The sequence below is a fragment of the Lampetra planeri genome, chromosome 19, assembly GCF_965212315.1.
Source record: "Lampetra planeri chromosome 19, kcLamPlan1.2.h2, whole genome shotgun sequence".
Classification (NCBI taxonomy): domain Eukaryota; kingdom Metazoa; phylum Chordata; class Hyperoartia; order Petromyzontiformes; family Petromyzontidae; genus Lampetra; species Lampetra planeri.
The window spans coordinates 5,046,282-5,072,163 of record NC_136125.1 but is presented as its reverse complement, the minus strand read 5'-3'; the positions used below and the strand labels follow the sequence as shown (position 1 = coordinate 5,072,163).

Genomic DNA, 25,882 nt, shown 5'->3' with positions numbered 1-25,882 from the left:
ATTGCTGCTACTGGCTCATACTGCTGCTGGCTCCTGCTGCTGAAACCTACTGCTGCTGGCTCCTGCTCCTGCTGGCTCCTACTGCTGCTACTGACCTCTGCTGGCTCCTGCTGCTGCTGGCTCCTGCTGCTACTTACTGTCTCCTGGTTGGTGCTGCTGGCTCCTGCTGCTGCTGGCTCCTGGTTGGTGCTGCTCCTGCTGCTGCTGACTCCTGGTACTGCTGGCTCCAATTGCTGCTCCTGGCTCCTGCTGCTGCTGCTGCTGCCACCTGGTGCTACTGATCTCTGCTGGCTCCTGCTGCTGCTGGCTCCTGCTGCTGCTGCTGGCTCCTGCTGCTGCTACTTACTGTCTTCTGCTGCTGCTGGCTCCTGCTGCTGCTGCTGGCTCCTGCTGCTGCTACTTACTGTCTTCTGCTGCTGCTGGCTCCTGCTGCTGCTGCTACTTACTGTCTTCTGCTGCTGCTGGCTCCTGCTGGCTCCTGCTACTTACTGTCTTATGCTGCTGCTGGCTCCTGCTGCTGCTTGCGGCCGCATGTTTGAAGCACGCAGCGTTACCTAGAGACGAGGCAAGGCAGCTAACAAACGCCCCAGCCCGTATTTGGATCGAGACCATCAAATCAATAGAGTCGTGAGAAACCCCCATTGCTTGGGGGCCGTCCATAAATGACGTCACGCACCTAGGGGTGGGGGGGGGTCAGACATTTGTGACGGAGGGGGGGTGAGAAATGTGACGTCACATCAAAATGCGCAACTTTAAATAAATATAGACAACACGTTCTACTTAATTAAATATACTTTTTAATAAATGTTTTCTCCTACAACATCAGAGTGCAGCGGCACATTAAATACGCACTACAATGACAATAGTTTAAAGCGATTTGAAGCATGTTTCATTTGGGGGGGGGACAGAGCTTTGTGACGTCATATTTGATGGGGAGTCTGACTTTTTGTGACGCCGTGTGACGAGGGGGGGGGGGGTCAAAAATCGTCCAAAATCGCGTGACGTCATTTATGGACGGCCCCTTAACACGTAAGTCGGCTTTCGCGACCAAAATGATGCACAATAGAGGGGGTTTATTTTTGGGGGAGGGGGCGGGGCTAAATCGCGTAAATATGAATGTGTCGTTAAACCCGCCACCACCCGACACAATTTTAGTCAACACGTGGTAATTCGTGACGGGTACAGCAGCCGGTGTGTTGGAGAGTAAACCCACAACATTTACAATTTACTCAAATTGTGGCGGGTGGTGGGCGGGCTTGACGACACATTTATTTTTACGCGATATAACATCCAATCCGCCCTCCCCGCTCATTATTGATTATAGCAACAAACATGCGATATTGTTGGTCCATCAGTCTCCGTATTGGCTGTTCAGACAGAACTCGTGGCCTTGACATTTGCTCTGCGTGTGCGATCGATTGGGACGCAGCCCACGCCTGCAAGTTAAAGATCCACATTGCTTGTGGCTGTGTGTGATCTCGTAACTCTCACAACTCCACCCGTGCTGCTGAACTAAGTCACGATTTGGCATTTTTTGGGACAGTTTTGTTTACGTGGCAAAGCTTACTGAGTGGCTGTGTCGGGTTTAACGATACATTTTACCCCCTCCCCAAAAAAACGTGTTATGGATGATAGCAACAAATATGCAATTGTTGGTCTATCAGTCTACGGGACGGTGTTGGCTTTACAGGCAGAACCCGTTGCCTTAGATTGAAACTACCCCCCACCACCTACTACATCCCCCCACCACCAACACCACCCCCCACAACCCTCACCATCACCCCACCCACCCCCACCACTACCCCCAACCCCCCCCCACCAACACCACCCCCCTACACCACCACCACCCTCACTACCCCCCCACCACCAACACCACCCCCTACAACCCCCCCCCCCACTACACCCCACCCACCACCACCAACACCCCCCCCCACCACCCCATCCTCCACCAACACCGCCCCCCACAACCCCCCCACTACCCCCCCCCACCCCCTACCACCCCCTACGTAAGATGGCGCCCGTGACTATATCCGGGCTGACGGCGCGTGCCGATGACGCGCGGCTACGTCACTGCCGCCCGCTGCGCCCCGCGGCGCCGCGACTCCACGATGGCGGCGGCGTCGTTCTCCTTCGGCTCCGCGGCGCTCGGGAACGCGGGAGGTAAACAACAACAACAACAACCACAACAACAACAACCACAACAACAACCACAACAACAACCACGCACGTGGTGGAAAGTGTGTGTGAACGTGACACCGTGGGGAGCGGTGGTGGAGCGGTTAGCGCTTCGCTGCGCTACGAACCCGGCGACACGAGTTCGATTCCCGCTCACGGCCAACACCAGTGACGATTATCTGAACCGGTCCTGGGCCTTCCCTAGGTCGACTCGGCCTCAAATGAGTACCTGGGGTGATGTGTAAACATCGTCACTGGGGAGATAAAGGCAGTCGGGCGTGGTGCTGGCCACCCACCCCCTCGTGTGCCGTGCCGGCCTTCATAGGTGCTCGCTAACAGCTGTTCAGGCTACATGAGGGGGTCTTTGTCTTTGGACGTGACACCTAGACGGGTACGATAGAGAGCGAGAGATGTTGGTGGCCACTCACGCACGGCCGGTCGAGCTTTTACCCCCCCCCCCACCTCTTGTTCATTACTGTACGCGTCGCAGAAGGGTTTGTGTTCATTACACACGACGAGAGACATCGCATGTAGCGAGGACCACAACACAAAGACAAAGATGCCCCGAATAGCCCGCACAGACTGTAGGGGCAAGTGCTGTTAGCGAGCACTACAACACACACACGGCAAGCGCGGCTGGTGCACCACCGTACTTGTGACACGGGCAGTTAACGGCGGTGAAAGGCCGCATCCACTTGGATAACAAAAGACAACAATATTCTGTAGTTTGCAACGCGCACATTTCATGGACATAGTTTCCTGTTGAGCCAAACAAGCTGTTCCACTCGACATCCACGCGAACGAGGCGAGGCCTTTCAGTGTCTCCTAGAAGTAGACAATATCTTGTGGTGCTGACAGTGGTGCCCTAACCTCAACAGCAGCAACAGCAGCAACAGCAGCAACAACAAAAACCCTCAACACATTAATCAATAACACCGCACGGTTGCCTACGAAGTTCAAAATACATCCATAAAATAGGCGACAAATTCCTGCCAGTCTTCACAACACATTGAGAGAGAGGATTTGAGGGTTGGAGATTGCACTTAATAAGCATGTGGCCTGATGAAAATGAATAAAAAAAGGTTTTTTTGATAACGACTTTTTTAAACGGGTATGTGAATAGCTACCGAATAGTTGCTGTAGAGACAAACTCTTGAATCGAAATATATTACCGTGCTAATCGGAGGTTCAGGGGAAGGACAACATACTGAGCACAAAAAGCTATTCTAAAGAAGTGAGTTTTTTATTTAAAGGAAATTCATATTCTTGGTTCTTTCGGTAAAGTCACGTAGAAGGGAAATAATAAAAATAAAACAATAAAATTCTCACGACGTTTCTATTGCAATGCAAGCAATCATCATCAGGTGTGAAACCACAGCATTTCCCTTCTACGTGACTTTACCGAAAGAACCAAGAATACGAATCCCTGCAGTCACGAACGCTTTAAATATAAATTTAAAGGAAATTCGTTTTACATTTAAATAAGCTGCTATATAAACCAATTAAAAGTGTAATCTACAATGTTGCTGGGACTGCATTCTGGAAGATGTGTTCTTGTGGGAAAGGGGTATCCACTTTGTTATTTTTCTTGCAATGTTTTGTAAATGTGACATTATGGACACTCGAATTACGAACGGGTCACGTGCCTGAGATCCGTTCGTAAGTAGCAACGCAATATGTACTGTACTTAAATGCACATACGGTTATAACGGTTGGCTACGTTGGTACGAAATAAGTTCAACATACATAAAAAATATATTACGGTTCAACAAAAAAGGGAAGCAATGTTAAAATTATAAACAAGAAGAAATATTGTAGATTTGCATGTAATACTGTAATAAATACTGTATCGTAAATAAAACTAAATAAAGTTACCCTGAGTTCTGATGCTGGCTTGGTTGTTGGAAGGGGCATTCCCCACAATTGCTGTTAGCGAGCAATGCCTACGAAGGCGACATGGCACATGAAGGGGTCGGTGGCCGGCACCACGCCCGGCCTCCTTTGACTCCCCAGTGGCGATGTTTACACAGTCGAGTCAACCTAGGGGATGCCCAGGACCCATTAGGTTTATCGTCATTGGTGTTGGACATGAACAGGAATCAAACTCTGGTTGCACACTTACTTTCACACACACATGGGCGTGCGCGCAGACAAACACTAAATAGTCCTGCGGTTCAGTTTGCAAGTGCGAGTTTGCATTTGCAAGTTGATTTAAAAAATATATTTCGTGGAAGCTCGTTCGTAAATGCGAATGTTCGCAAGGCGAGTGTTCTTAAGTCGGGGATTGCCTGTGCTGCTCGTGACCATGTCTCGTTATGTACCACTGCTTTTCAGGGTTTGGATTTGGTCAGAACCCAGCCACCACAACGGCAGCACACACAGCTGGATTTGGTGGCTTTGGTAACACAGGTAATATTTACGTGACTTCGTATCATGGCAGTCCAAGCTTGGACGTAATATCACACTGGGTAACAATTGTTTTTGTTCCTGGGTAGTAAGTGTTATTTTGTAATTGCTTATGCCTCAAAAGTACAGAAAATGGCTATTATTCCCAACAAACTTGAGAAAACGGGCGAATTTGTGTCTTTTCGTTCACATAAAGTCAGAAAAAAACAACATGAATCAAAATTAACATGTATTTATACTAAATTAATACAAAAATTACTACAAAATATGTATACATCAAGGCGCACTACCACAGGCGGGACTGGCCAGAGCGGACCGAGTTCTCTGTGGGGAGGAACAACGTCAATTGGGAGCCACTGGTGGACCCCCGGAAGGTGCTGATGCCATCACTGCACATCAAATTGGGCCTTATGAAACAATTTGTCAGAGCTGTAGATAAGGAGTCTGCAGCCTTCAAGTATCTTCAAGTCTTCTTCCTTAAGCTGTCCGAGGCAAAGGTCAAAGTTGGTGTCTTCGTCGGACCACAGATAAAGAAGATACTGGAGTGCAAAACTAATCCCCAAGAAGCTCACTAGTAAGGAGAAAGCGGCTTGGAACAGCTTTGTCGCAGTGGTTCGTGGCTTCCTGGGCAATCACAAGCTCGAAAACTATGTGGAGCTGGTTGAGACTGGTGAATAATTAGGGCACAATGGGCTGTAGGATGTCCCTCAAAGTCCATATCTTTGGTACTCATCTTGATAAATTCAAGGAGAACACTGTCCTGGTCACAAAAGCAAAGTTTGTGGGGAATAATAGCCATTTTCTATACTTTTTAGGCATATGCAATTACAAAATAACACTTACTACCCAGGAACAAGATTTGTGTTACATAGTTTATGGGACCTCCTTTGCTAGTGTAATGCGGGCGTAAGCGACCTTCCGGAGGTGACGTCACGGGGGGTGGAGTCATGTGACGTGGGGGTAAGGTTCGGGGCTTTAAGCGGGTAAACCGGAAGGGGAAGGTAGTCGGGGTGTGAGCGGAAAAGAGTGAGGCCACGCGGGCAAGTGTGGAGAGGGGGGGCGCCGACGGCGATCGGGAGCCAACCCCGAAGATAAGAGGAAGCTGCGGAGTGGTGTGCAGCTGGGGAGGAGACAGCCAGGAGGGCTGCGTGTTAGAGGCAGCGGTGTGGCTGCCAGGAGGAGCTGCGGAGAGAGAGAGAGAGGGGGCTGCTTGTTAGAGGCAGCGGTGGGGCTGCTTGTTAGAGGCAGCGGTGTGGCTGCCAGGAGGAGCTGCGGAGAGAGAGAGAGAGGGCAAGAAGCTGTGAGAGCTGCGGAGGGAGAAGAGCAGCAGAGAGTACAGCCAAGGGGGGCTGTGTGAGAGAAACAGCAGCGGAGCTGCTGTTGTGGATCGGGCCGACATTGGAGTCAGCACCGTGGAGAAGCTACAGAGTAAAGACAGCCGTGTGGGTGTACAGCACGAACCGAATAATAAAGGACACTGGGACAGACATCGTGGTCCAGTCGTTTATTACACTGGTGTCGGAAGTGCAACGGCATGTCGAAACAAGTGAGGAAGAAAGTTAATCCGGCGCCTGCATCGGCTTCTTCGTCCGACGACGACGAACTCCCTCCAACCACGGATCCTGTTGGGGTGGTGGAGGAGAGCCAGGCTGAGGCGACCACGGGAACGGGAGTGGAGGATGTTGGCGCGGTGGCGGGTCCGTCGACATCATCAGACGCGGATCAACGATGGCAAGCGATGGCGGTACAACTGGAGGCACTTAAGGACGTCCTGGCGCATCTATGCCATCTCGTCGCGCCAGGGACGATGGATGATGCAAGTGGTGCTCCGCGGGCCGCCACGTTGCCTGTCCTGCCGCCGCCATTGCCCACGCGGCAAGAGGCCGCCATTTTGCGCGCTCCGTGGCGCCAAACCGCCATCTTGGCCACGCCGCGGGCCGACGCCATTTTGAATTTGCCATCACAACCACCACCATTGGAAGACGGCGGGAAGAGGAGTCGGAGTCGCCACCTTACAACGGTTAAAGAATTTTCTGTCGGTGGGGACTGGAGCGCGTTCGCCTGCCGCTTCTTGGCGGCGGTACGCACAGCAAGATGGACCGATGCGGAGGCTTTGGAGGTGTTGCCGACTCTCCTGGACGACGAATCTGTCCGATTCTTCCGTTCCATAGCGACCGATAAGAAGGCAACTTTATGTGGTGTTTTTCAAGAAATGGCCGATGCTTATGAGCCACCAGATGATGCGCATCGGCGATTCGCTCAACGACAACGAGCACCAGAGGAGTCGCCCGTGGCGTTCAGGGGTGCGGTGCTGGAGCTGGCCATGGCAGCTTATCCTGAGACGCCACAGGACCTGCTTGAGCCTCTCATATTAGGGAAAATGTTGGAGCTGTCTCGGGATCTAGGGATCCCCATGCCTGTGTGTGGGCATGAGAAGCTAACTTCCCGGATGGCTGCTAAGTGTCTCGATGCGCAATTCAACCTCCGTCGCTGGAAACAAGTGACGGCGTGGACGGGGGGGCCCGTCAAAGATGGGGATGCGCTGGGATGGAACCCTGCGCAGGCCGTCTATGTTCCGGATGACCGGGGCCCTCAACAACTGACGGCCGCCTCCGCTCCATGGACGGGACGCGGCGGGCCGAGACCGCGCGCGGTGCTACCAGAACGGGGCCGTCAGGAGGCGAGGCCTGCGCTTCGGCGCAACGAGGCCGAATGTTTCCGCTGCGGGCGTAGGGGCCACTACGCCAGAGACTGCTGGGCCCGCTTCCCGGCTCCGCCGCAGCAGGAGGCCTCGGCACCGGTCAAGTCGGCTAAAGATCCTCCGAAACAGGCATGTCGGCACGCACCAGACACTCGGCAAGGCTTTCCACCTCACCCACCACCTGTGTTGCGCGATCCTATTGTTGTTGTTAAAGAAAGGCCATCGACGGGGCCTTGTCATTCAGTTACGCAGTGGCGCAAATTGGCACGGAGAGTTGTCGCGGCCGCTACGGGTTCGTCCACTGTACCGGGGTCCATACAAGGTGTGGACGTGCGCATTTTGGTCGACTCGGGGGCGTCTGCGACTATTATATCGGATGTCATTTTCCATCTGTTGGGCATTCCGTCGGGGGCTGTGCGTCCGGTTTATGGGTCGTGCGTCGCTGCGAACGGGGGTAGCATGGGCATCGTGGGTCAGGTGGATGCTAAGATATCTATTGGGGATGTGTCGGCCTCGGGTGTTGTGTTGATATCGAGATCTTTGGCGGTTCCTTGTTTGTTAGGCACCGATTTTTTTGGCTAAGATGCCCATTTTGATCAAAATCAATGAGAATTGTATTGAACTGCCGGGGGGCCGTCAAATCTCGTTTCTGCCGTCGCCCTGGGGGCGACCTGCTTCGGCCGTACAAGTGCAGGCGCTGTCCGTCGCATCTGTGGACATCCCACCTGGTACACAGATGCTTATACCCTTGCGGTATCGGAAGCCCCTGCCTGATCGGCTAGGAGCAGTAGGGGTCTTGTTGTCACCGTCCGCCACGATAACAACCGGGGTGGCAGATGCGTACCCTCTGCCGCGTATGGATGACTCCCTCGACGCATTGTCGGGGGCTAAGTTCTTTTCCACACTGGACCTCTCTTCGGGATTTTGGCAGCTTCCCCTTGACGAGTCCTCACGGGAGAAAACCGCATTCCGTACGCCTCAGGGGTTATTTCAATTCAACTGTCTCCCGATGGGATTGAATGCGGCCCCTGCTACATTTCAAAGATTGATGGAGCTCGTTTTGACGGGGTTGCAGTGGGAGACATGTCTTATATATTTGGACGATATCATTGTCTTCAGCCGCACATTCGATGAACATTTGACGCGGCTGGAGACAGTGTTTACGAGGATGCGTTCTGCCAAATTGAAATTCAAACCAAAGAAATGTCACCTACTGCAACGGTCCGTCCGCTATTTGGGGCACATTGTGAGCGCTGAGGGAGTGTCCACGGATCCGGAAAAGACGGCGTGCGTCCGGGATTGGCCGACTCCGGCCACCGTGGGGGATGTTCGGCGGTTTTTGGGATTTGCCTCGTATTACCGAAGATTCGTGCCGGGTTTTGCGACGATTGCGAGGCCCTTGCATCTCCTTACGGGTAAAGGACGGAAGTTTGTTTGGGGACAGCCGGAGGAGGCGGCCTTTCGGAGTCTGCGTGATCTATTGGCCACGGCCCCAACATTGGATTATCCCGATTTCGATCACCCATTCATTCTTGATACGGACGCGAGTGACACAGGTATTGGGGCGGTGTTATCACAGTCTAAAGGGGGTGTAGAGCGTGTCGTGGCGTATGGTAGCCGAGTCTTGTCTCCTGCGGAAACCCGCTACTGTGTCACTCGCAGAGAACTATTGGCGGTTGTTTTTTTCCTACGGCAATTTCGACCATACCTCTACGGTCGTTCTTTTATTGTGCGTACGGATCATGCGGCCTTGCAATATGCCCTTAAAATTGACCAGCCATCCGGACAGTTGGCACGTTGGTTGGACACGCTACAGGAATTTTCCTTCCAAATTCAACATCGGAAGGGTGTGCGCCATGCGAACGCTGACGCACTTTCCAGATTACCGCGGCGCGGCCCTTGTAAATGTGAGTCGGGGACGCATAGGTGTTCGCCGATTCCAAACCCCCCTCAGCCGCTCACGCTGGCCGTCGAGAAGTCGGACACTCCGATGGAACCGGGACCGGCTGACGGGGTTTTGAATCTGCCGCGGTCTGTCTGGATCCGGGAACAGATGATGGATGAGTCATTGGTGTCCTTGCGGAAGCGGTCTGCTAAGGACAATGGGAGTCCGAGTACGGCTGTGGGGCCGCAAACCGCTCTCCGAGATGGTCTGCTTATGTGGCGGGAGGGGTTCCAGGAACGTTGGCGCCTGGTGGTACCAACGTCCTTGCGGTTCGAGTTGATTAGAACCCTCCATTGTGACACTCTCTTACATTTAGGGGTGCAGAAGACCTTGTTGACGTTGCAACGTCATTATTTTTGGCACGGCATGGCGACAGATGTCGTAGGGCACGTGCGCGCGTGCCCTGCGTGTGCACAACGTAAGCCGCCGAAACATCCTTACGTGCCGCCTCTCCAGTCGATTCAGGTGTCTCGAGTCAATGAATTGGTGGCACTGGACATATTGGGACCTTTTCCACCATCGGCGAGGGGTAATAAATATTTGCTGGTAGGGGTTGAGTACCTCTCCCGTTGGCCGATGGCCTGGCCGTTGCCCGATCAGTCGGCCGCGGCCATTACCGACGCCTTTTTGTTTGGGTATATTATGGATAAGGGGGCGCCTGAGAGACTCCTCACGGACCAGGGCAGGAATTTCTCTTCTAAATTATTGGCGGAAGTGTGCGCGGGCCTTGGGACTAAGAAAGTACGGACATCCCCATACCATCCGCAGACGGATGGTATGGTTGAACGGCTGAACAGGACATTGTCTGCCATGCTTTGCCATACCGTGAGTGAACAACAATCAGATTGGGATCTGCACATCCCCGGGGTGCTTTCGGCGTACAGGATGACGCCTCATGCGGCTACAGGATATTCGCCGTTTTACCTTATGTATGGTCGGGAAAACGTGCCGCCGGTGGATGTGCAATTGGGAACTGGGGTGAAGGGACCTCGGAAACCACTTCCTGAATACATCCAGGACACGGTTCGCCGAGTCACGGAGGCGCGGGAGAATGCCCGCGTGGCTACGGCCAAAGCCCAGGCCCGGAACGAGCGATATGCGCGACGGTCTGAGGGGGAGTGCCCTTGGAAGGTTGGGGACCTAGCCTGGCTTCATTGTCCACAGGTACGTCCGGGGACCTCGCCGAAATTGCACAAACCCTGGCATGGTCCCGTACGCCTCATTGCGGTTCCCAACCCACAGACAGCACGCGTCCAGATTGGGTCTCGTCGCTGGGTTGTGCATACGTCGCGCTTGAAACCATATGTTGCTCCCTTACATGATGCGTCATCCCCCAATATTGCCTTGCCGGGGTCTGTTGCTGCTGACTCTCCCCTGCCTGCGTCCATTGATCTCGCTAGAGCGCCTGTCGTACCTGTTCCAGACAGGCCGGCCGTGACATTGCGGGGGACGAGGGGCCCTGCTCGGAGGACGCCTGCCAGGTCTGCGGGACCTTCGAGCCCTGCAGCCCTTCCGACCCAGCTGCGGGCACGGTCACAGGACAAGCCCAAGACTAACTCTTTAGAGACACGGGACGGCGGTGGACTTCCAGCTGCGACAGGGGGATTACCCCCTGTCGTTCCTCGACTTTCATCGCGTTCCCGTTCTGCGAGTGGGCCGCCGACCGTCCGGGACGGGCCGGCGACCCGCACACGTTCCAAATCGCTTACGTTTCGTTGATTGTTGCTGTCTTGTTATTTTTTTCTTACAGTTGTATTTATTGCATGCTTTTGTACGATCGTTGATGTTGATTGCGTTGTTGTTGTTCTTGCTGTTACATTATATGCTTAGTGTCCTTTAGGGGGGGAAGCTCGGTTCGCCGCATTACGATTTGCTATTGGTCAGCCGAGGTCGGCTGGGATTTTTCTACGGGGGAGGGTGGTGTAATGCGGGCGTAAGCGACCTTCCGGAGGTGACGTCACGGGGGGTGGAGTCATGTGACGTGGGGGTAAGGTTCGGGGCTTTAAGCGGGTAAACCGGAAGGGGAAGGTAGTCGGGGTGTGAGCGGAAAAGAGTGAGGCCACGCGGGCAAGTGTGGAGAGGGGGGGCGCCGACGGCGATCGGGAGCCAACCCCGAAGATAAGAGGAAGCTGCGGAGTGGTGTGCAGCTGGGGAGGAGACAGCCAGGAGGGCTGCGTGTTAGAGGCAGCGGTGTGGCTGCCAGGAGGAGCTGCGGAGAGAGAGAGAGAGGGGGCTGCTTGTTAGAGGCAGCGGTGTGGCTGCCAGGAGGAGCTGCGGAGAGAGAGAGAGAGGGCAAGAAGCTGTGAGAGCTGCGGAGGGAGAAGAGCAGCAGAGAGTACAGCCAAGGGGGGCTGTGTGAGAGAAACAGCAGCGGAGCTGCTGTTGTGGATCGGGCCGACATTGGAGTCAGCACCGTGGAGAAGCTACAGAGTAAAGACAGCCGTGTGGGTGTACAGCACGAACCGAATAATAAAGGACACTGGGACAGACATCGTGGTCCAGTCGTTTATTACACTAGTATCAAAATATAAGAATAGGTTTTCCCCTTTTTTCTGGCAACAAAACAGGTGTTAAGATGTAAAAACAGCAAACTGAAACCTTTTGCAAGGAATCATGTCTGCATTAATCACATATACTTGTGGTCAAAATGCAAGCAAAAAACATCCTCTGATAGTATATGCATTGTCTTTGAAACTGATTGGTCCACACCAGAGACAGCTTTCTTTTGAGCCTAGTCTCAAACAGTGTTAGACCAGAGGACGCCAAAAGGCGTACAGCATAAAGACAAAGCATTAATAGAGCAATGAGAGATCGGGTTGAGCAGCTACATCATGGGACCTCCTTTGCCAGTATCAAAATATAAGAAGAGGTTTTCCCCTTTTTTCTGGCAACAAAACAGGTGTTAAGATGTTAAAACACCAAACTGAATGAGGTTTGAGTAACTCCTCCCTTTTATTTTCAATTAAATGATCCCATGTGGACTTTGTGGGTTTGTTTTTTAAGATATAGACTTGCAATTTTTGGTTATTAGCAGTTAAAATCACTCGGTCAGCAGGTCATAACACCCAATTGCATATTATCCCCCATAAATAAGTATTGTTTTATAATTACACGTAACATTTCACGCACATTTCATTACATGGGCCCATCATCCCTTCTTGTGACGTGTCCTGCCCGAACTCGCTTTGCTTACAAGTTTGAATGTTGTCATGATGAAAGGTGATTTTGCGGAAGACTCTGATTTGAGTTCTCCATTGAACCTGTTGTATCGCTCTGTTTCTGTCACCCTCAGCTGCCCCAATGTTTGGTGGATTTGGCATCCCCACCAGCTGTGCTGTTGCCCCGGCTTCAGTGAACCAAGGGTTTGGGGGGTTTGGGACACTCACCATGGCCCAGAGTGGTGCTAATACGGCCGTGTCAACTGTGGGGGTAAATCCTGGGGCTGCTGGAGTCTGTGGGCAGCAACCTGGAGCTGGATTCAACTTTGGTGGATTTGCAACAAATTTTCCTCCCCCGACAAGCACGGCCGCGTCACAGCCCGGCACGGGGTTCTGCTTTGGAGGTGATAAAACGCACAAAACAGTTTTTCTGGTTTTCTCGTTCTGCCAAATTATCCGGATTATGAGATACAAATGCTTCCTTTGTTTTAACAAGAAAAGTTGGAGGTGATGGTGCTGTTTGACAGACAAAGCATGGTTTTGCACCAAATGTAAAAAATAAGTTTCATGTCACTCGTGGTATCTCGTACGATGCTTTATTAACGTTCGGATTTTTGTTAAATAACACTGTCCATGCCACAGGCTGTTACCACTTTGTAGGGTATATCTCTATAGGGTATCATTCGAGGTATGTGAAATGGCACCCGTTTTTATTGGTTAATTTCATGCTCCGAGTCTTAAACCACACATGTAATGACACGTGCTCATGTCTAAACTTGTGGTGCATTGTGAGATGTGAAAAATTCAGTTGTTTCGAAAATGTAAATTGAACAATATTCACAGATTGACCCAAATACATGCATATTCTATCTGAACGAGAACTAAACAAAAATGTGTGTTTCTGTAGGTCCAAGACCGACGGGGATGTTTGGTGGGTTTGGTGGATTCGGGAATTTGGGCGCGGGGACCGGAGGGCTTGCTGCAGGCACGGGAGCACTTGGTGGTGGCTCAGTTGGACCGTTCGGGGGATTCTCAGCCATGGGAGCTCAACAGTCTCAACAAGTCGCTGGTAACCACACGCTCGCTCACAGGCGCATCCATGTGCTCGCAGACGTGTGGACTGTGCTAATGGCAACATTTTTACCTTGCTGTCGGACCTGTGGCTGTGTGCAGGAGCTCCTGTTTATAACTTGGCCACTGCGCTGTCCGCTCCATGCGTATTCTCTGACGAGCGCGACGCCATCATTGCCCGCTGGAATCAACTGCAGGTAAATGCTATGCGCACAACACATTTAAAAAAAATAAGTGGAGTAGGTTTGGATTTTATAATTCCGCTAGATATACTTGTGCACGTCACGTACAGTATTTAAATAATGTAATATTTATTTATTCAGCATTTGGGTCCTTGTACTCCTTTTGGGTGTTCATATCAAGGCTGTTGGATGGACTGCAATTTCTGTTTCATTATCCAAATGTTTTTTTGGGTTAGATAGTGTCAATATAAATGTTTTGTCAACCCGCCACCACCCGACATAGCCAATTAGTAAGGTTTGTCATGTCAGCAAAATGTGCCAATTAGTTAACGACACATTTATATTTACGCGATCTAACCCAAACAAACCTTTATTATGGATAATATTGGTCGCGAAAGCCTACATGTTAAATTGTTTCATTATATATGCCTATTATATATTTTATTTTTAGGCACTGTTATTTCAGAATGTGCTGGGTTTTTGGTTCATTTGGGGGTGGTGATGTGTCCCAGTGGTAGCACGTTCATCGCTATTGCAGAGGTTTGCTCTTAGTTTTCAGTGAGGCCACCCTGGTTAATACTGGTGTATTAACCATAAAATACGCATACTCTCTGTTCTTTGGTTCTTTCGGTAAAGTCACGTATAAATACTAGTATTTAATTTAATTTCTTATTTTATCTTTATACGTGACTTTACCGAAAGAACGAAAGAATAATTCCTGCAGTCACGAAAGCTCCAAATTAAGCATACTCTCTGCTTCACAGTGGACGTTAAAGATCCCATGATGCCATTTATAGAAGAGGAGGTGATTGTGTATCGACACCTTAGTTCAAATTTTCCGCATTTTTAACATTACTCGCAAATGAAAAACGAAGACTAGGCTTTACCGTTTCCTGCAACAACACAGGTATCAAGACTTTCAAACACCAAATAAACACCTAGTGCAAGACCTCAAGTATGCATTAATTACACACGCATGACCCTCCTGAAAAGTGTTGCGACTGAACGAGGCTTTCCCAGATTAACACGTGGAACAATAATACAACTACAGTGGTACCCCGGAGATTGAACTTAATTCGTTCCAGAAGGCCATTCGAACACCGATTTGTTCAAACACCGAATTCCTTTTCCCCATAATAATTAATGTAAATTACATTAATTGGTTCCAGACACAAGAAATCTCTCATTATAAAGCTTTTTTACACGAAGTTTACAATAATTACATGCATAAAATCATACAAAAAAACAAGAAACAATAAATAAATGGAAGAAATTAATAAATATATGGAATAAATGAACACTTTACCTGTAGTAAGCAGAGTTGATGGCTTGAGTGGAAGGTGGTGAGGAGGAGGAGGTGGTAAAACCTTTGTCTGGGCAAGCGTCATGCACGCTGGCCATACGCGTCTCAGCCGTACAGGTTCTTTCAAGTGGCGATTGCCCGTTCGACCTCCGAATTTCGTTCGGTTTTCGGGGCAAAAAATGTTCGGAAATATCGTTCGAACACCGATTTGTTCGAGTTCTGGTGCGTTCGTTCCCCGAGGTTCTACTGTAATAATTTGCAAAAGCGATATGGTGACATGCTATGAAATGCACTGACTATTCATCATTCTCTGTGCTTGCGTTTGTGTGTGAATGTGGCTTGCTTTGTAGGCATTCTGGGGCACAGGCCGGGGGTACTTCCTCCAGAATGCACCCTGCTTGGAATTCACCCTCCAAAACCCTTTCTGCCATTTCAAGGTATGACAAACCTCTCATGTACATTTTCACTACGTCTTCCGTTAGTCATTGGTTGTCAGTGAGCTCCCGCTCTCATCCCTGGCAGTTTGGATGAATTGTCAAGATTTGTTTCAAGAATCGATAAGTTTTTTTCTTCGTTTATACCATCTCATTTTCACTCATGTCTGATCAGTTCTGCCTTGCTCTTTCATATTCCAATTAGTCTGCATCTACAATAGCATAACACATTCCTGCGGAGGGAGCTGGTAGGCACGTTGGGTTGCTCGGTCAATGGCCTGCAGGGTCAACGGCGGCGTGGTGATTTCCGCAAATATGCCCGACTGTGAGGGCGGGCACAAGCCGGCGTGAGTAGGTTAAGCGTTGAGTTTTATAAGGGCACCACGGGGTGACCAGCCCCTCCCCACCCAGCCCCACCCAGCCCCTCCCTCCCTACCCAGCCCCTCCCTGCACAACGGATGGACACAATAATCCCCTGTGGGCTGGTGGAACCAGTGGGTTCCTACCAGTAAAATTTTAATTAAATATCATCAACTATTGTTTATCCTTTGCTGGATAAAGGCCCGTTACCATCCCGAAGTCCTGTGATGCCAAACTTATTCCTCTCCTGCCTAAGAACTGACACCGCTCCATCTCCACGGTGGCCATTGTCCCTCGTGAGATGTCCTTGTCCCAAGCCTACTTGACTTAACAGTCTATGACGTCTCTGGTATAGTTCCAAACATGCATATATCAGCTATTTATTATATTTGCGAATTCCCGTGTTGAGTATACGGAGCATGTATTGCGGGATATCTGACTTTCACTTGACCCCACCTGCCTCGCATCTTTACGAGCAGGTTTTTGAAACCAGGCAGGTGTGTTTCAATTTATGTTTTGGCTAGGGTGGGCTGCTGGCAGCATGCAATTGTATCTTCCAATAGTAGAGACAGTTGTGTCATTAATGTCATTGTCTTGCTTCTTGTTCGCATTGTGGGTTCCTTAAATTGGTTTGCATTTTTTTAATTGCTTGAAAATAAACGACCCTTAAAATTTGAAAAAAATCTATTGCCTATTATTGTAAAGCTTAATTTACTATACATGTTGGGCCTAACTGCAGTCTCTGCAGAACATGCATGGCAAATTTCATTATATATGCATGTAATATGCGTTTGGGTGCGATGTTCGTTGCTTAATCGCATACGTATAAGTTTACAGTTTGAATATGTTTACATATGTCTCATTACGAGAGTGTGGCTGTCTGCTGTGTCTCATTGAGGCTGTGAGGCGCGTAAGAGTAATGCTTGCTGCTGTGTGTCTTCGTTGAGGCTGTGGGGTACAGCCTGGGCACACTGCACGCAGATGAAGAAGGCCTGGTGACCATGGTGCTGGCGCGGCCGGTGCACGAGGTGCAGGAGAAGCAGGCGCTCGTGCTGGAAGTGCTGCTGCGCGCCGTGGGGGGTGGTGGCAGCGCTGGGAGCCTGCAGCCCGGCCTGGAGAGCATTAAGGCTGTGCATCAAGGACAGTGAGTGAGCGGGGTGATTGCGAGTTGTACCGTGTGCTGTTCAGCACGGTGTCCACAAACATTTGGTTCCACGTACTGAGAGCTTCTTCAGAAACCGATTTTCGATGTCATGCTGAACACGTAGCACAACGCGAGGAGTGCAATAGTTTTCTAGGTCGGGAGAACCATAATCTTTAATGTCCATTGTGAAGCAAATGGCTAGAGGTGTTTTACAGTTGAAACAACCACAGTATTAACCAGAGCGGCTTGCCGGTTTGAACGGCGAACCTCTGCAATATGCGGCCAACCAACATGCTACCACTCGGCCAGTCAACGTGGTGTCTGTGCGGGAAGCTAAGGCAGAGCCTTGGCCCTGCTGATCTTTGCTGTGGTCATGTGGTAGGACGGAGGTGGTGGTGTACGTGACGGAGCGGGTCCCCGGCGGCGGCGCCCGCAGGGTCCATGCCTCCACGCTGTGTACGGCGCTGGAGCAGCTGTCGGTGCGTCCAATGCTCGACCAGCAGCTCTCCGTGACGCTGCTGGCACCACGAGTCGCACTGTCTCAGGCGCAGATGCAGCAGCACCTGCGCACTCCGCCAGCCGGTACGCAGCGCTCGCACACACACACCCACCCTTGGTAAACAAACCCACGTGTAGCCCAGCATGTTCTTTCTGTGTTCATGTGTGTGAGGGGTATTGGTCGGTATCCTTTATTTAACCAAGTCTAGAGTCCTATAGTGAATTCGTAAAAATTTGAATAAGTAATAAGGAATTGTACTTAAAAGAAACATTTCTAAGCATTAAAATTCCTGGACAGGTATGTGGCTGCATTATTCAAGGGTATAATGTTGACATTTTTTTCAAATGCTCCTATGCTTACTGAAGACACTTTTCCTGAAAGTCATGAAGGAAAGTGGCTGGGTTGAAAGTTGACATGAAGGTATAGGCCGTTTTTGTGCACAGTGGTATTATCTATTTTTCCACGTTGCTAATTGTTTGTTGTTTTTAGGAATTGACCCAATTATCTGGGAACAAGCAAAGATTGACAACCCTGATCGAGAAAAGTAAGTCTCCTTTGTTATATTTGTTTTTTTTTTATTAAGCTTGTTTGCCCAGGAAAGTCTCACAATTGTATTTCGGGTGGGGTCCTATCGAGTTTTTGGAGTAGGGGGCGATGTGGCTCTGGGTAATCTCAATTGATAAATGTGCAGGTAATTTGTCAGCATTGGGATGTTTAGCCAATTGCAGTTACATCGTTTGTTTTTGCTATGGGAAGAAACCAGAGAACCCAGAAGAATCTCGTGGCCAAAAAATAATCCCATGCCCAACGGGGGGGGGGGGGGGGGGGAAACTTACACAACTCCACACACAAAGGCACCCGAGTTAGAAATTGAAGCCAGGGGCCATCTTGCTGCGAGGCAAAAGTGTTACCAATGCACCACCCTGCCATCCACCCGGGATCTTGAATGTTTAACGACAGCTGAATATGCACGCGGGTGTTATAATTATGAAAAATAAGAATAGGTTTTACCATTTCTGGCAATAAATCAACACTGGTGAGACAAGGCCATAAAGAAGGCTGTCTCTGGTGTAGGCCAATCGGTTTCAAAGACAATCCGTGTATTATTATCGGAGCATGTGTGTTTGCATGGCTTTGCCACAAGTATGTGTGGTTAATGCAGACTGATGCCTTGCAAAAGGCATCTGTTTGGTGTTTGAACATCTTAACACCTGTTTTATTCTTGATACTGGCAAAAAGGTCCCATAGGTGTTATAATGGTGACTGTGTGTAGGCTCATCCCTGTGCCCATGGTGGGGTTCAAAGAGCTGCACCAACGACTGAAGAGCCAGGAAGAGATGACCAAGCTGCACCAGAGCCGCTTGGAAGTGAGTGTCACGTGCACAAATAATAAATAGTAATGAACATTTAGCACTCGTGCCATTCTTATAGTGCAAGGCTGTCACAAAGGACGTCGCTGTATGTTTCCCATGCGATGTTAGATGTAATTCCTTATGAGTGATTTGTGGGTAATTTTTTTGAATTAGGAAATTTGGACCATGATGCCAGCACACAATAGCATTCTGGTTTAACATGTTTTGTGAAGCAAATGGTGCACATTTTATGGTGTAATACCTCCGCAGTAAAAACCAAGGCAGCCTACTGGATGTGATCCTCTGCAACAAACAATGAAATGGGCTACCGTCGGTCCATGATATTGCCCCTCATGTACACATCATGTACACCTTGCTAGTGTGGGTTCTTCCTCGGCTCCACCCAGCTGTGTTTTACATTGTACAGTAACAAAGTCAGCAGTTAGCTGAGTCTCACAACTATAATGTATGTATATTTAACACGTTGGCTTTTGCGACCAATAGTATCCATAAAAAAAAAAATTTGGGTTGGAGCGCGTAAATATTAACGTGCTGTTAACCCGCCACCACCCGACAGGCAATTATTAAGGTTTGTCACGTGAACAAAATGTGGCAACTAGTTGCTACTTCAGCACACCGCTTGTGTGTTGGAGAGTAAACCCACTTGATATGAGTACGACGTTTTTACTGGTGATTACAACCAGCTTCATCAGGCGATTTTCCAGAATTGTGAAGGAGTCTTCCTGTTTTGGTCTAAAATAGAGTAAACGGGATCTCATCACTGAACGTTTCAGGTGTGAAGACCATAGGGGAGGGGGTGGTTAATGTAGTCCTATACATTACAATGGATTATGGTGATCCTGAGAATATGCAGTACATATTGGCTTTGTTAGTTAGTTAATCAACGTACAGTACAAAAAGCTTTAGTTTGTTGTCCTTACATTCTGTTAATATGAGAATATGTAGTACATATTACCGGTTGGATTCGTCACAGTTAATCAACATATGGTAACTTGCATATAGGCATGCAATGAAACAGTGTATCACTTAATAATACGCTTCCCCAAAAACCTTTATTATGGATACAATGTATGCATTTTGAACTTCTCTTGCACCGTACGTAGCCAACTCTGCTGCTGAAGGATCAAATGAAACAAACCCTTGTGTGTGCAGATCATCGGAGAGGACATACTGGAGCTGAAGAAGCTGCAGACAAGCACGCTTGCCAAGTCACAGCAGTACAAACGCAAGCAACTGGAGTTGTCTCATCGGCTCCTACAGGTGCGTGTGTTTGTGTGTGTGTTTGTTTGTGTGTGTGTTTGGGTTTGTGTGTGGGTTTGTGTGTGGGTTTGTGTGTGTGTGTGTAGGTTTGTGTGTTTGCGTGTGTGTTTGCGTGTGTTTTGTGTGTGGGTTTGTGTGTGTGCGCCTGCACGGGTAGCAGTAGTACAGTGGTTAACACACTCGTGCCATGAACACACTTGTGTCATGCACCTAGATTCCTGCTCACGGCCAACATCGGTGTCGAATATCTGAACCTGTCCGAGGCCTCCGCTAGGTTGACTCAGCCTTAAATGAGCACCTGGTGCTGTGTATAAACAGTATTTGTTAGACAACGGCAGCTGGATGTGGTGCCGGTCATCCACCCCCTCGTGTGCTGGCCTTAAAATATGCTCCCAAACAGTATTTTCTTGCTTGCAAACAGTGTAAGCTGGGTATCTAAAATTATTAAGTTTTAAGTAATTAAGTTGCCAAGACGGAGCTTTAGAAGAAATGTGAATGCCTCATGTAGAGCTATTGATGATTTATCTGTGTGAATATAACCTCACGTGAAAGTTCCTCTGTATACAGTAAACCCTCTCTATCTGCGAGGGTTATGTTCTTAAAAACGCTCACGAATGCAGAATTTGCGAATGCAGAAACCTTGTTCCAATGGAAAAATGGGGTTACGTTTCTGGTACGAGTGAACGTAGGGGGGAAATGGTAAATGTTTCATGACAATGACTACAATCAATAGATTATAAAGAACAATGTTTTATTACCTTTGATGATTAGGCGACAATGTAGGTGGTCGTGACGGTGAAGAATTCAGAAGGATGATTCCTCGGGAGATGCAGGTGTTTGACAACAACTCCGTACAGTTATAATTTTAGCACCCTGGGGAGCATTAGCCGCAACACATTCCCCGATTGCATTCGCGTTCTTTTTAATGAACCTCGCTCGACTCGTTTATACCAAATTGTGTAAACGAGTCGACTAAGTACGTATTAAGTGAAAACGCGCAATAGCTAGTTCAGAGTGAGATCACTGCGAGACTTGAGGATTAAGTGGGCAGCCGAGGGGGCACGCCTAATCTTCGCAGGCAGTTTCAAATGTAAAATTCTGCACACACCTCCCCAGTGTCCGGTGGCCTGGCACTACGTAGACTTCCGAATATTGGAGTCCGGCGGGTCATGAATAGAGAATGGGTATACATTTAGTAAATCGCAAACATGTGAAACTCGTGAATCCAGAACTTGCGCACAGCGAGGGTTTACTCTTTCACAATACGTGGTAATCTGCCAGGTGGCTCAGCAGTAGAGCGTGTGGCTCACAATCGAACGCTTGTGAGTTCAAATCGTCTGAGGATGAAAAAATAAGTGCTACTTTTTTGGGTAATATCCTACGGAAGGCCTCATCCTGCCATAGCAATGGGGAATTTCCATGACATGACTGTAAATTTGGAGATGAGCACTGGATCTCATTTGAGTCTGAATTCACTGTGACTTTGTGTGATGGGCATTGATAGATGTGTCTAAAGTGTCCATTGCGTGACATCATCAGGTGGTGACCAAGCAGGAGGTGATGCGCAAGAGTGGCTGTGCGATCCAGTCGGATGAGGAGCAGCTGCGCGTGACACTCGAGTCCCTGCAGGGCGACCTCAACGCACCCACTCAGTACAAGGTGGGCGGCAGAGTGGTAACGCTTGTGCCTCAGTACGAAGGTCGTTCTGGGTTATAATCCCAACAGATTGAGTTGTATGTTCTCTCCCTCTTCTGCACTGGTTTCCTCTGAGTTTTCCGGTTTAACCCTACATTGTGCAAACTTGGTAAGACCCGGCTGAAAATTCTTGAGATTCAGGTGAGGATTTTCTGGGTAAACAGAGGTAATACTTCGCGATTCACAGTAGTACACTTATTATTGCGCTGATTATATCTAGGACGGTTTCGGCGAGTTTTAACACTCGTTTCAGGAGGGTTCTGCAAATGTATTGAATTTAATAAGTGGGATTTCGCGATCAATATTATTCATGATAAAGGTTTGGATTGCGTAAAGTTTGCACATGAGGTCACGATTGTTATGTTTCCATATTAAGTAATTTGCTGTTTTTCTCATTTGGAAAATTTGGGCCGTAATACCAGCACATAATGCCTACTCTTCTCTAGAGTATATCATGGGATCTTTAACATCCATTGTGAAGCGGGTAGTGCATAATATTTATGGTCAATATGCTTGTAGAATTAACCATGGTGACCTTCTGGTGGCAAACCACGGATATCTGCAAGAAGCAGAACACACGCTACCCCACTAGGATGTCACATCTCCAATCTTAAATTGGTGAATGTTAAATTTCATCAGATTTTTCACAAAAAAGTGACACATCTTCATTACCAAAACGATGCAAATCGCCATGGTGATCTGTGTAAGCGGATGTGAATCTGTCATAATATGTTCTCATTATCCATCTAATCTCATACAATTACTATCAATTGCATACAGTGGTGAATAGAGGCCCATACTTTGAGAATTGTGAAGCACAGAGCCACAGCTGCATGTATATGTAATGAGACGCACGGTATATGGCAATGGTTAGCCTATGCATGTGTTTCCAATGCATGCCTGTGTGTTCCAGGTCTTGTGTTTGTTCAGCTTACACGGCTGCACTCGAATGGGTTTCAGAGTATTTGCATGCCGAAATTAGTTTTTCACCGCGCTTCTGTTTCTTGCTGTTGCTGTTTGCGTGCAGGGCCGACTCAATGAGCTCATGTCCCAGGTTCGCATGCAGAGCCACTGTGGCGTTGCACGCTCGGATGACAAGTACAGCGTGGAGCCTGGCCTGCTCATGGAAATCAAACAAGTAAATATGTTCGTCTCGGTGATTTGTGAGTGTTGATGAAAGCTGCTGTCGAGTTCATTCGTTGTTTTATTTTTACCAGTTGAGAACTTGAGGGACCAGGATTACAAAAATTCTAAAAGCAATGAACGTATACACAAGTGCAACAAAAAACAAGTAGAAATCTGAGCAAAACAATGACATGGAAATAGGAGTTGAAACAAACTAATCATTAATGAAAACAATATCAAAGTACAGGCAGTCCTGTCTTAATGTTGACCCTGTTTAACATTGTTTTGCAACAAAGTTCGTGATGAATTACCACCCATGTATGGGTTTCACGTTGCGTGGTATCGCTGTAACGTTGCTGCTAGCGGGCAACTACTTTCAAGAGCGAGGAAGTTGCCCGCACATACGTTGCTAGGCAATGCTCCCTCGATGCCCATTGTATCGCTACCGGCAAGTCGTCGCTTTCTTGAGCTGCATGGCTGAGCGGTACGATACAGTACGTGAAATGATACAGTCTGTGGTCGCGTACCCTCCTCTCAGATCTTGCGATCCTATTGCTTCAAGTGTCAAGAAGTATAGGAAGGTGATCACTTTTCAAACCAAATTGTAAGTGTTACAGCGCTTTGCAGCAGGAGATGAGAGCCGTGGACATTGCCACTGTGCTTGGTGTGTGCCGCTGGTTTTTGGGATTGAGTCAGAAAGTTGTTTTAGAGTTTTTTTTAAGTCGACAAGAGGATGGAGTCGGCTGTGTGGACAGCCGCGGGAGACTGCCACACACCGCAGACCAAGCGGGAAAGATTGGTAGCAATTCTGAGCTAGTTTAAAAAGATTGAAGCTAATGAGTCGAGCATTACCTATCACCATGGGGGAAGATAAATGTTATTTGTCGCGACAGGTGTAAGCATGAAGCAAGCTAGAACTGGGAATTAGACAGGATGCTTCCATAGAGACCAAATGTTGAAGATAAGCAAGGTGTCTAGGAATCATTGGCAGTGCCACATTGTGATACTGCAGTTGAATATTAGTTACACTGCATGCCCTTTACCTGTAATATACTGTAACGCCTGATTGTTACAATAATTATGCGTTGACATTTTGTAATGTTGTTGCTGACATTACAGCACTTGAGGCAACAGCAGGAAGGACTGAGCCATCTGATTTCCATCATTCGGGACGACATGGACGACCTGAAAACGATCGAGCGTGGGCTGAGCGATGCATCGCACACGCTTTCGCACACACGCAAGCACTGACGTTTGCTGCACACCGCTTTGAATGTTTACACCAACTTAAGTCACACACGGGGCATGCTCAATCCACAAATATTCTTCACTATGTATGTATGTTTAACTTCTTTCGCAGCGTATGTAGCCGGCCGTGCTAATCGGTTGGTTACGTGTGAATATTTGTGAACATTTGTGAACATTATACGTACTGTAGAAATATTGTTTTATATAAAACAAATTAAAAGGAATTTAACACAATGCATTTGGTTTCATGACGTTCATCTGAAATATTACATGTTTTTGTACCAGGAGATGCTATTGGAAAACATTTAAAAAAATAACTGCATGTTATTGGTAAATAAGGGTATTGGTAAATGGATTACTTAAAATATTTACTTCAAATTGTACTTCAATTTCATAGGGCCATAAAAGCCTGTCTCGGGTACAAAGACAAAGGTCCCCCGTATAGCCTGAACAGACTGGGTAAGTGCTGTTAGCGAGCACCTGTGAGGGCTGGCAGGGCACACGAGGGGATGGGTGGGCCAGCACCACGCCCGGCTGCCGTTATGCTCCCCCAGTGGTGATGTTTACACACCGCACCAGGTACTCGTTTGAGGCTGAGTCAACCTAGGGGAGGCCCAGGACCTGTTCAGATAATTGTTACTGGTGTTAGCTGTGGTCGGGAATCAAACTCGGGTCGCCAGGTTCGTAGCGCAGCGTGCTAACGGCTGCACTACTGCTCCCCAGTCTCTGCTCCCCACACCTTCACATACTCTGCTGTATTTTCCAAGTGTCCCACATGTCTACAATCGCTTAGCAAGCTTGTATATGCCACTTATTTTGCTCATTTAAATTGAGGTCCACTGTACAACCTCCATAAGTTTGTCATATCCTATAGATTTTTTGTCATTACGCTTTGCCCAGAAAAGCCTGAATGTCGAAACTCTTGGTCCTGCCAAGTTTTTAGTAGGCGTGATGATGCTGTGTGTACTCCCAATTTAGTAAGTTGCAGCATTGGGATATTAGGCGATTGTCAGTTACATTTGATGTTTTTTTAAGGCGTACAACTGAGGAAACACATGAACAAGTGGTGAACATGCAAACACCACACATGGGCCCGAATCAGGCCTTTGCTGTGAGCCACAAGTGATATCATTGTGCTACCCTGCCGTATAAATGTCTCCATATAATTAGAGATATAAAAAAAAATCTGTCAACTTTGTCAAAACTTTATAATGGTCAAGTAAATCCTTACGATCCACTTGCACAGCGTGCGGTGGGCCTTCATCCAGCAGTGGATTTAAGCACCAAAAAACCTCGTACTAATGTAATGGACAGAGCACGGCTCTCCCTCAGGGCAGCCGTGGAGAGAGCGCGGCTCTCCCTCAGGGCAGCAGTGGACGGAGCACGTCTCTGCCTCAGGGCAGCAGTGAAGACAGCGCGGCTCTCCCTCAGGGCAGCATTGGAGAGCATAGGGATCCCTCAGGGCAGCAGTGGACGGAGCACGGCTCTGCCTCACTCTTACCCATCTCCTCTGAGCTGCATGAGATTATGTGTGAGTGAGTGGGTGTGAGTGGATCGACCGTGAGCTTGCCGTGGCTGCGTCTCCAGCGCTGTGGCCATGATGTTGTTTCTTCTCGGGCCTCCGAGGTGCGGGGCGCACCACAACATGAAGTGGCCAGCTCGCAGTCACGTGACACACTTCAACCAATCCGGGGGCGTTAATCACAGTCACAGAAGGACAGATCTGGGCTATTATATTTTGTAATTGCTTATGCCTGAAAAGTATAGAAAACTTTGCTCTTGTGACCAGGACTTTGTGAAGGA

The 25,882-nt window shown here is 48.7% G+C and overlaps 1 protein-coding gene across 1 annotated transcript; it reads left to right on the top strand.

Annotated features, from left to right (window-relative positions):
- Nucleotides 1-2,048: 2,048 nt before the first annotated feature.
- On the top strand, nt 2,049-24,313 carry LOC144723981 (nucleoporin p54-like). The gene is made up of 14 exons (XM_078602793.1): nt 2,049-2,160; nt 4,510-4,584; nt 12,520-12,789; nt 13,293-13,454; nt 13,559-13,653; nt 15,292-15,378; nt 16,683-16,879; nt 17,262-17,461; nt 17,868-17,922; nt 18,652-18,745; nt 19,904-20,011; nt 21,551-21,670; nt 22,734-22,844; nt 23,951-24,313. The coding sequence occupies exons 1-14, from the start codon at nt 2,052-2,054 to the stop codon at nt 24,080-24,082; spliced, it is 1,815 nt and encodes a 604-aa protein (XP_078458919.1). The 5' UTR covers nt 2,049-2,051; the 3' UTR covers nt 24,083-24,313.
- Nucleotides 24,314-25,882: the final 1,569 nt, after the last annotated feature.

Coding starts and splice junctions, on each gene's coding strand:
- LOC144723981 (XM_078602793.1), top strand. CDS start 2,052: ATGACGCGCGGCTACGTCACTGCCGCCCGCTGCGCCCCGCGGCGCCGC. Junction 4,585..12,519: donor TGGTGGCTTTGGTAACACAG/GTAATATTTACG, acceptor TGTCACCCTCAG/CTGCCCCAATGTTTGGTGGA. Junction 15,379..16,682: donor ACCCTTTCTGCCATTTCAAG/GTATGACAAACC, acceptor GTCTTCGTTGAG/GCTGTGGGGTACAGCCTGGG.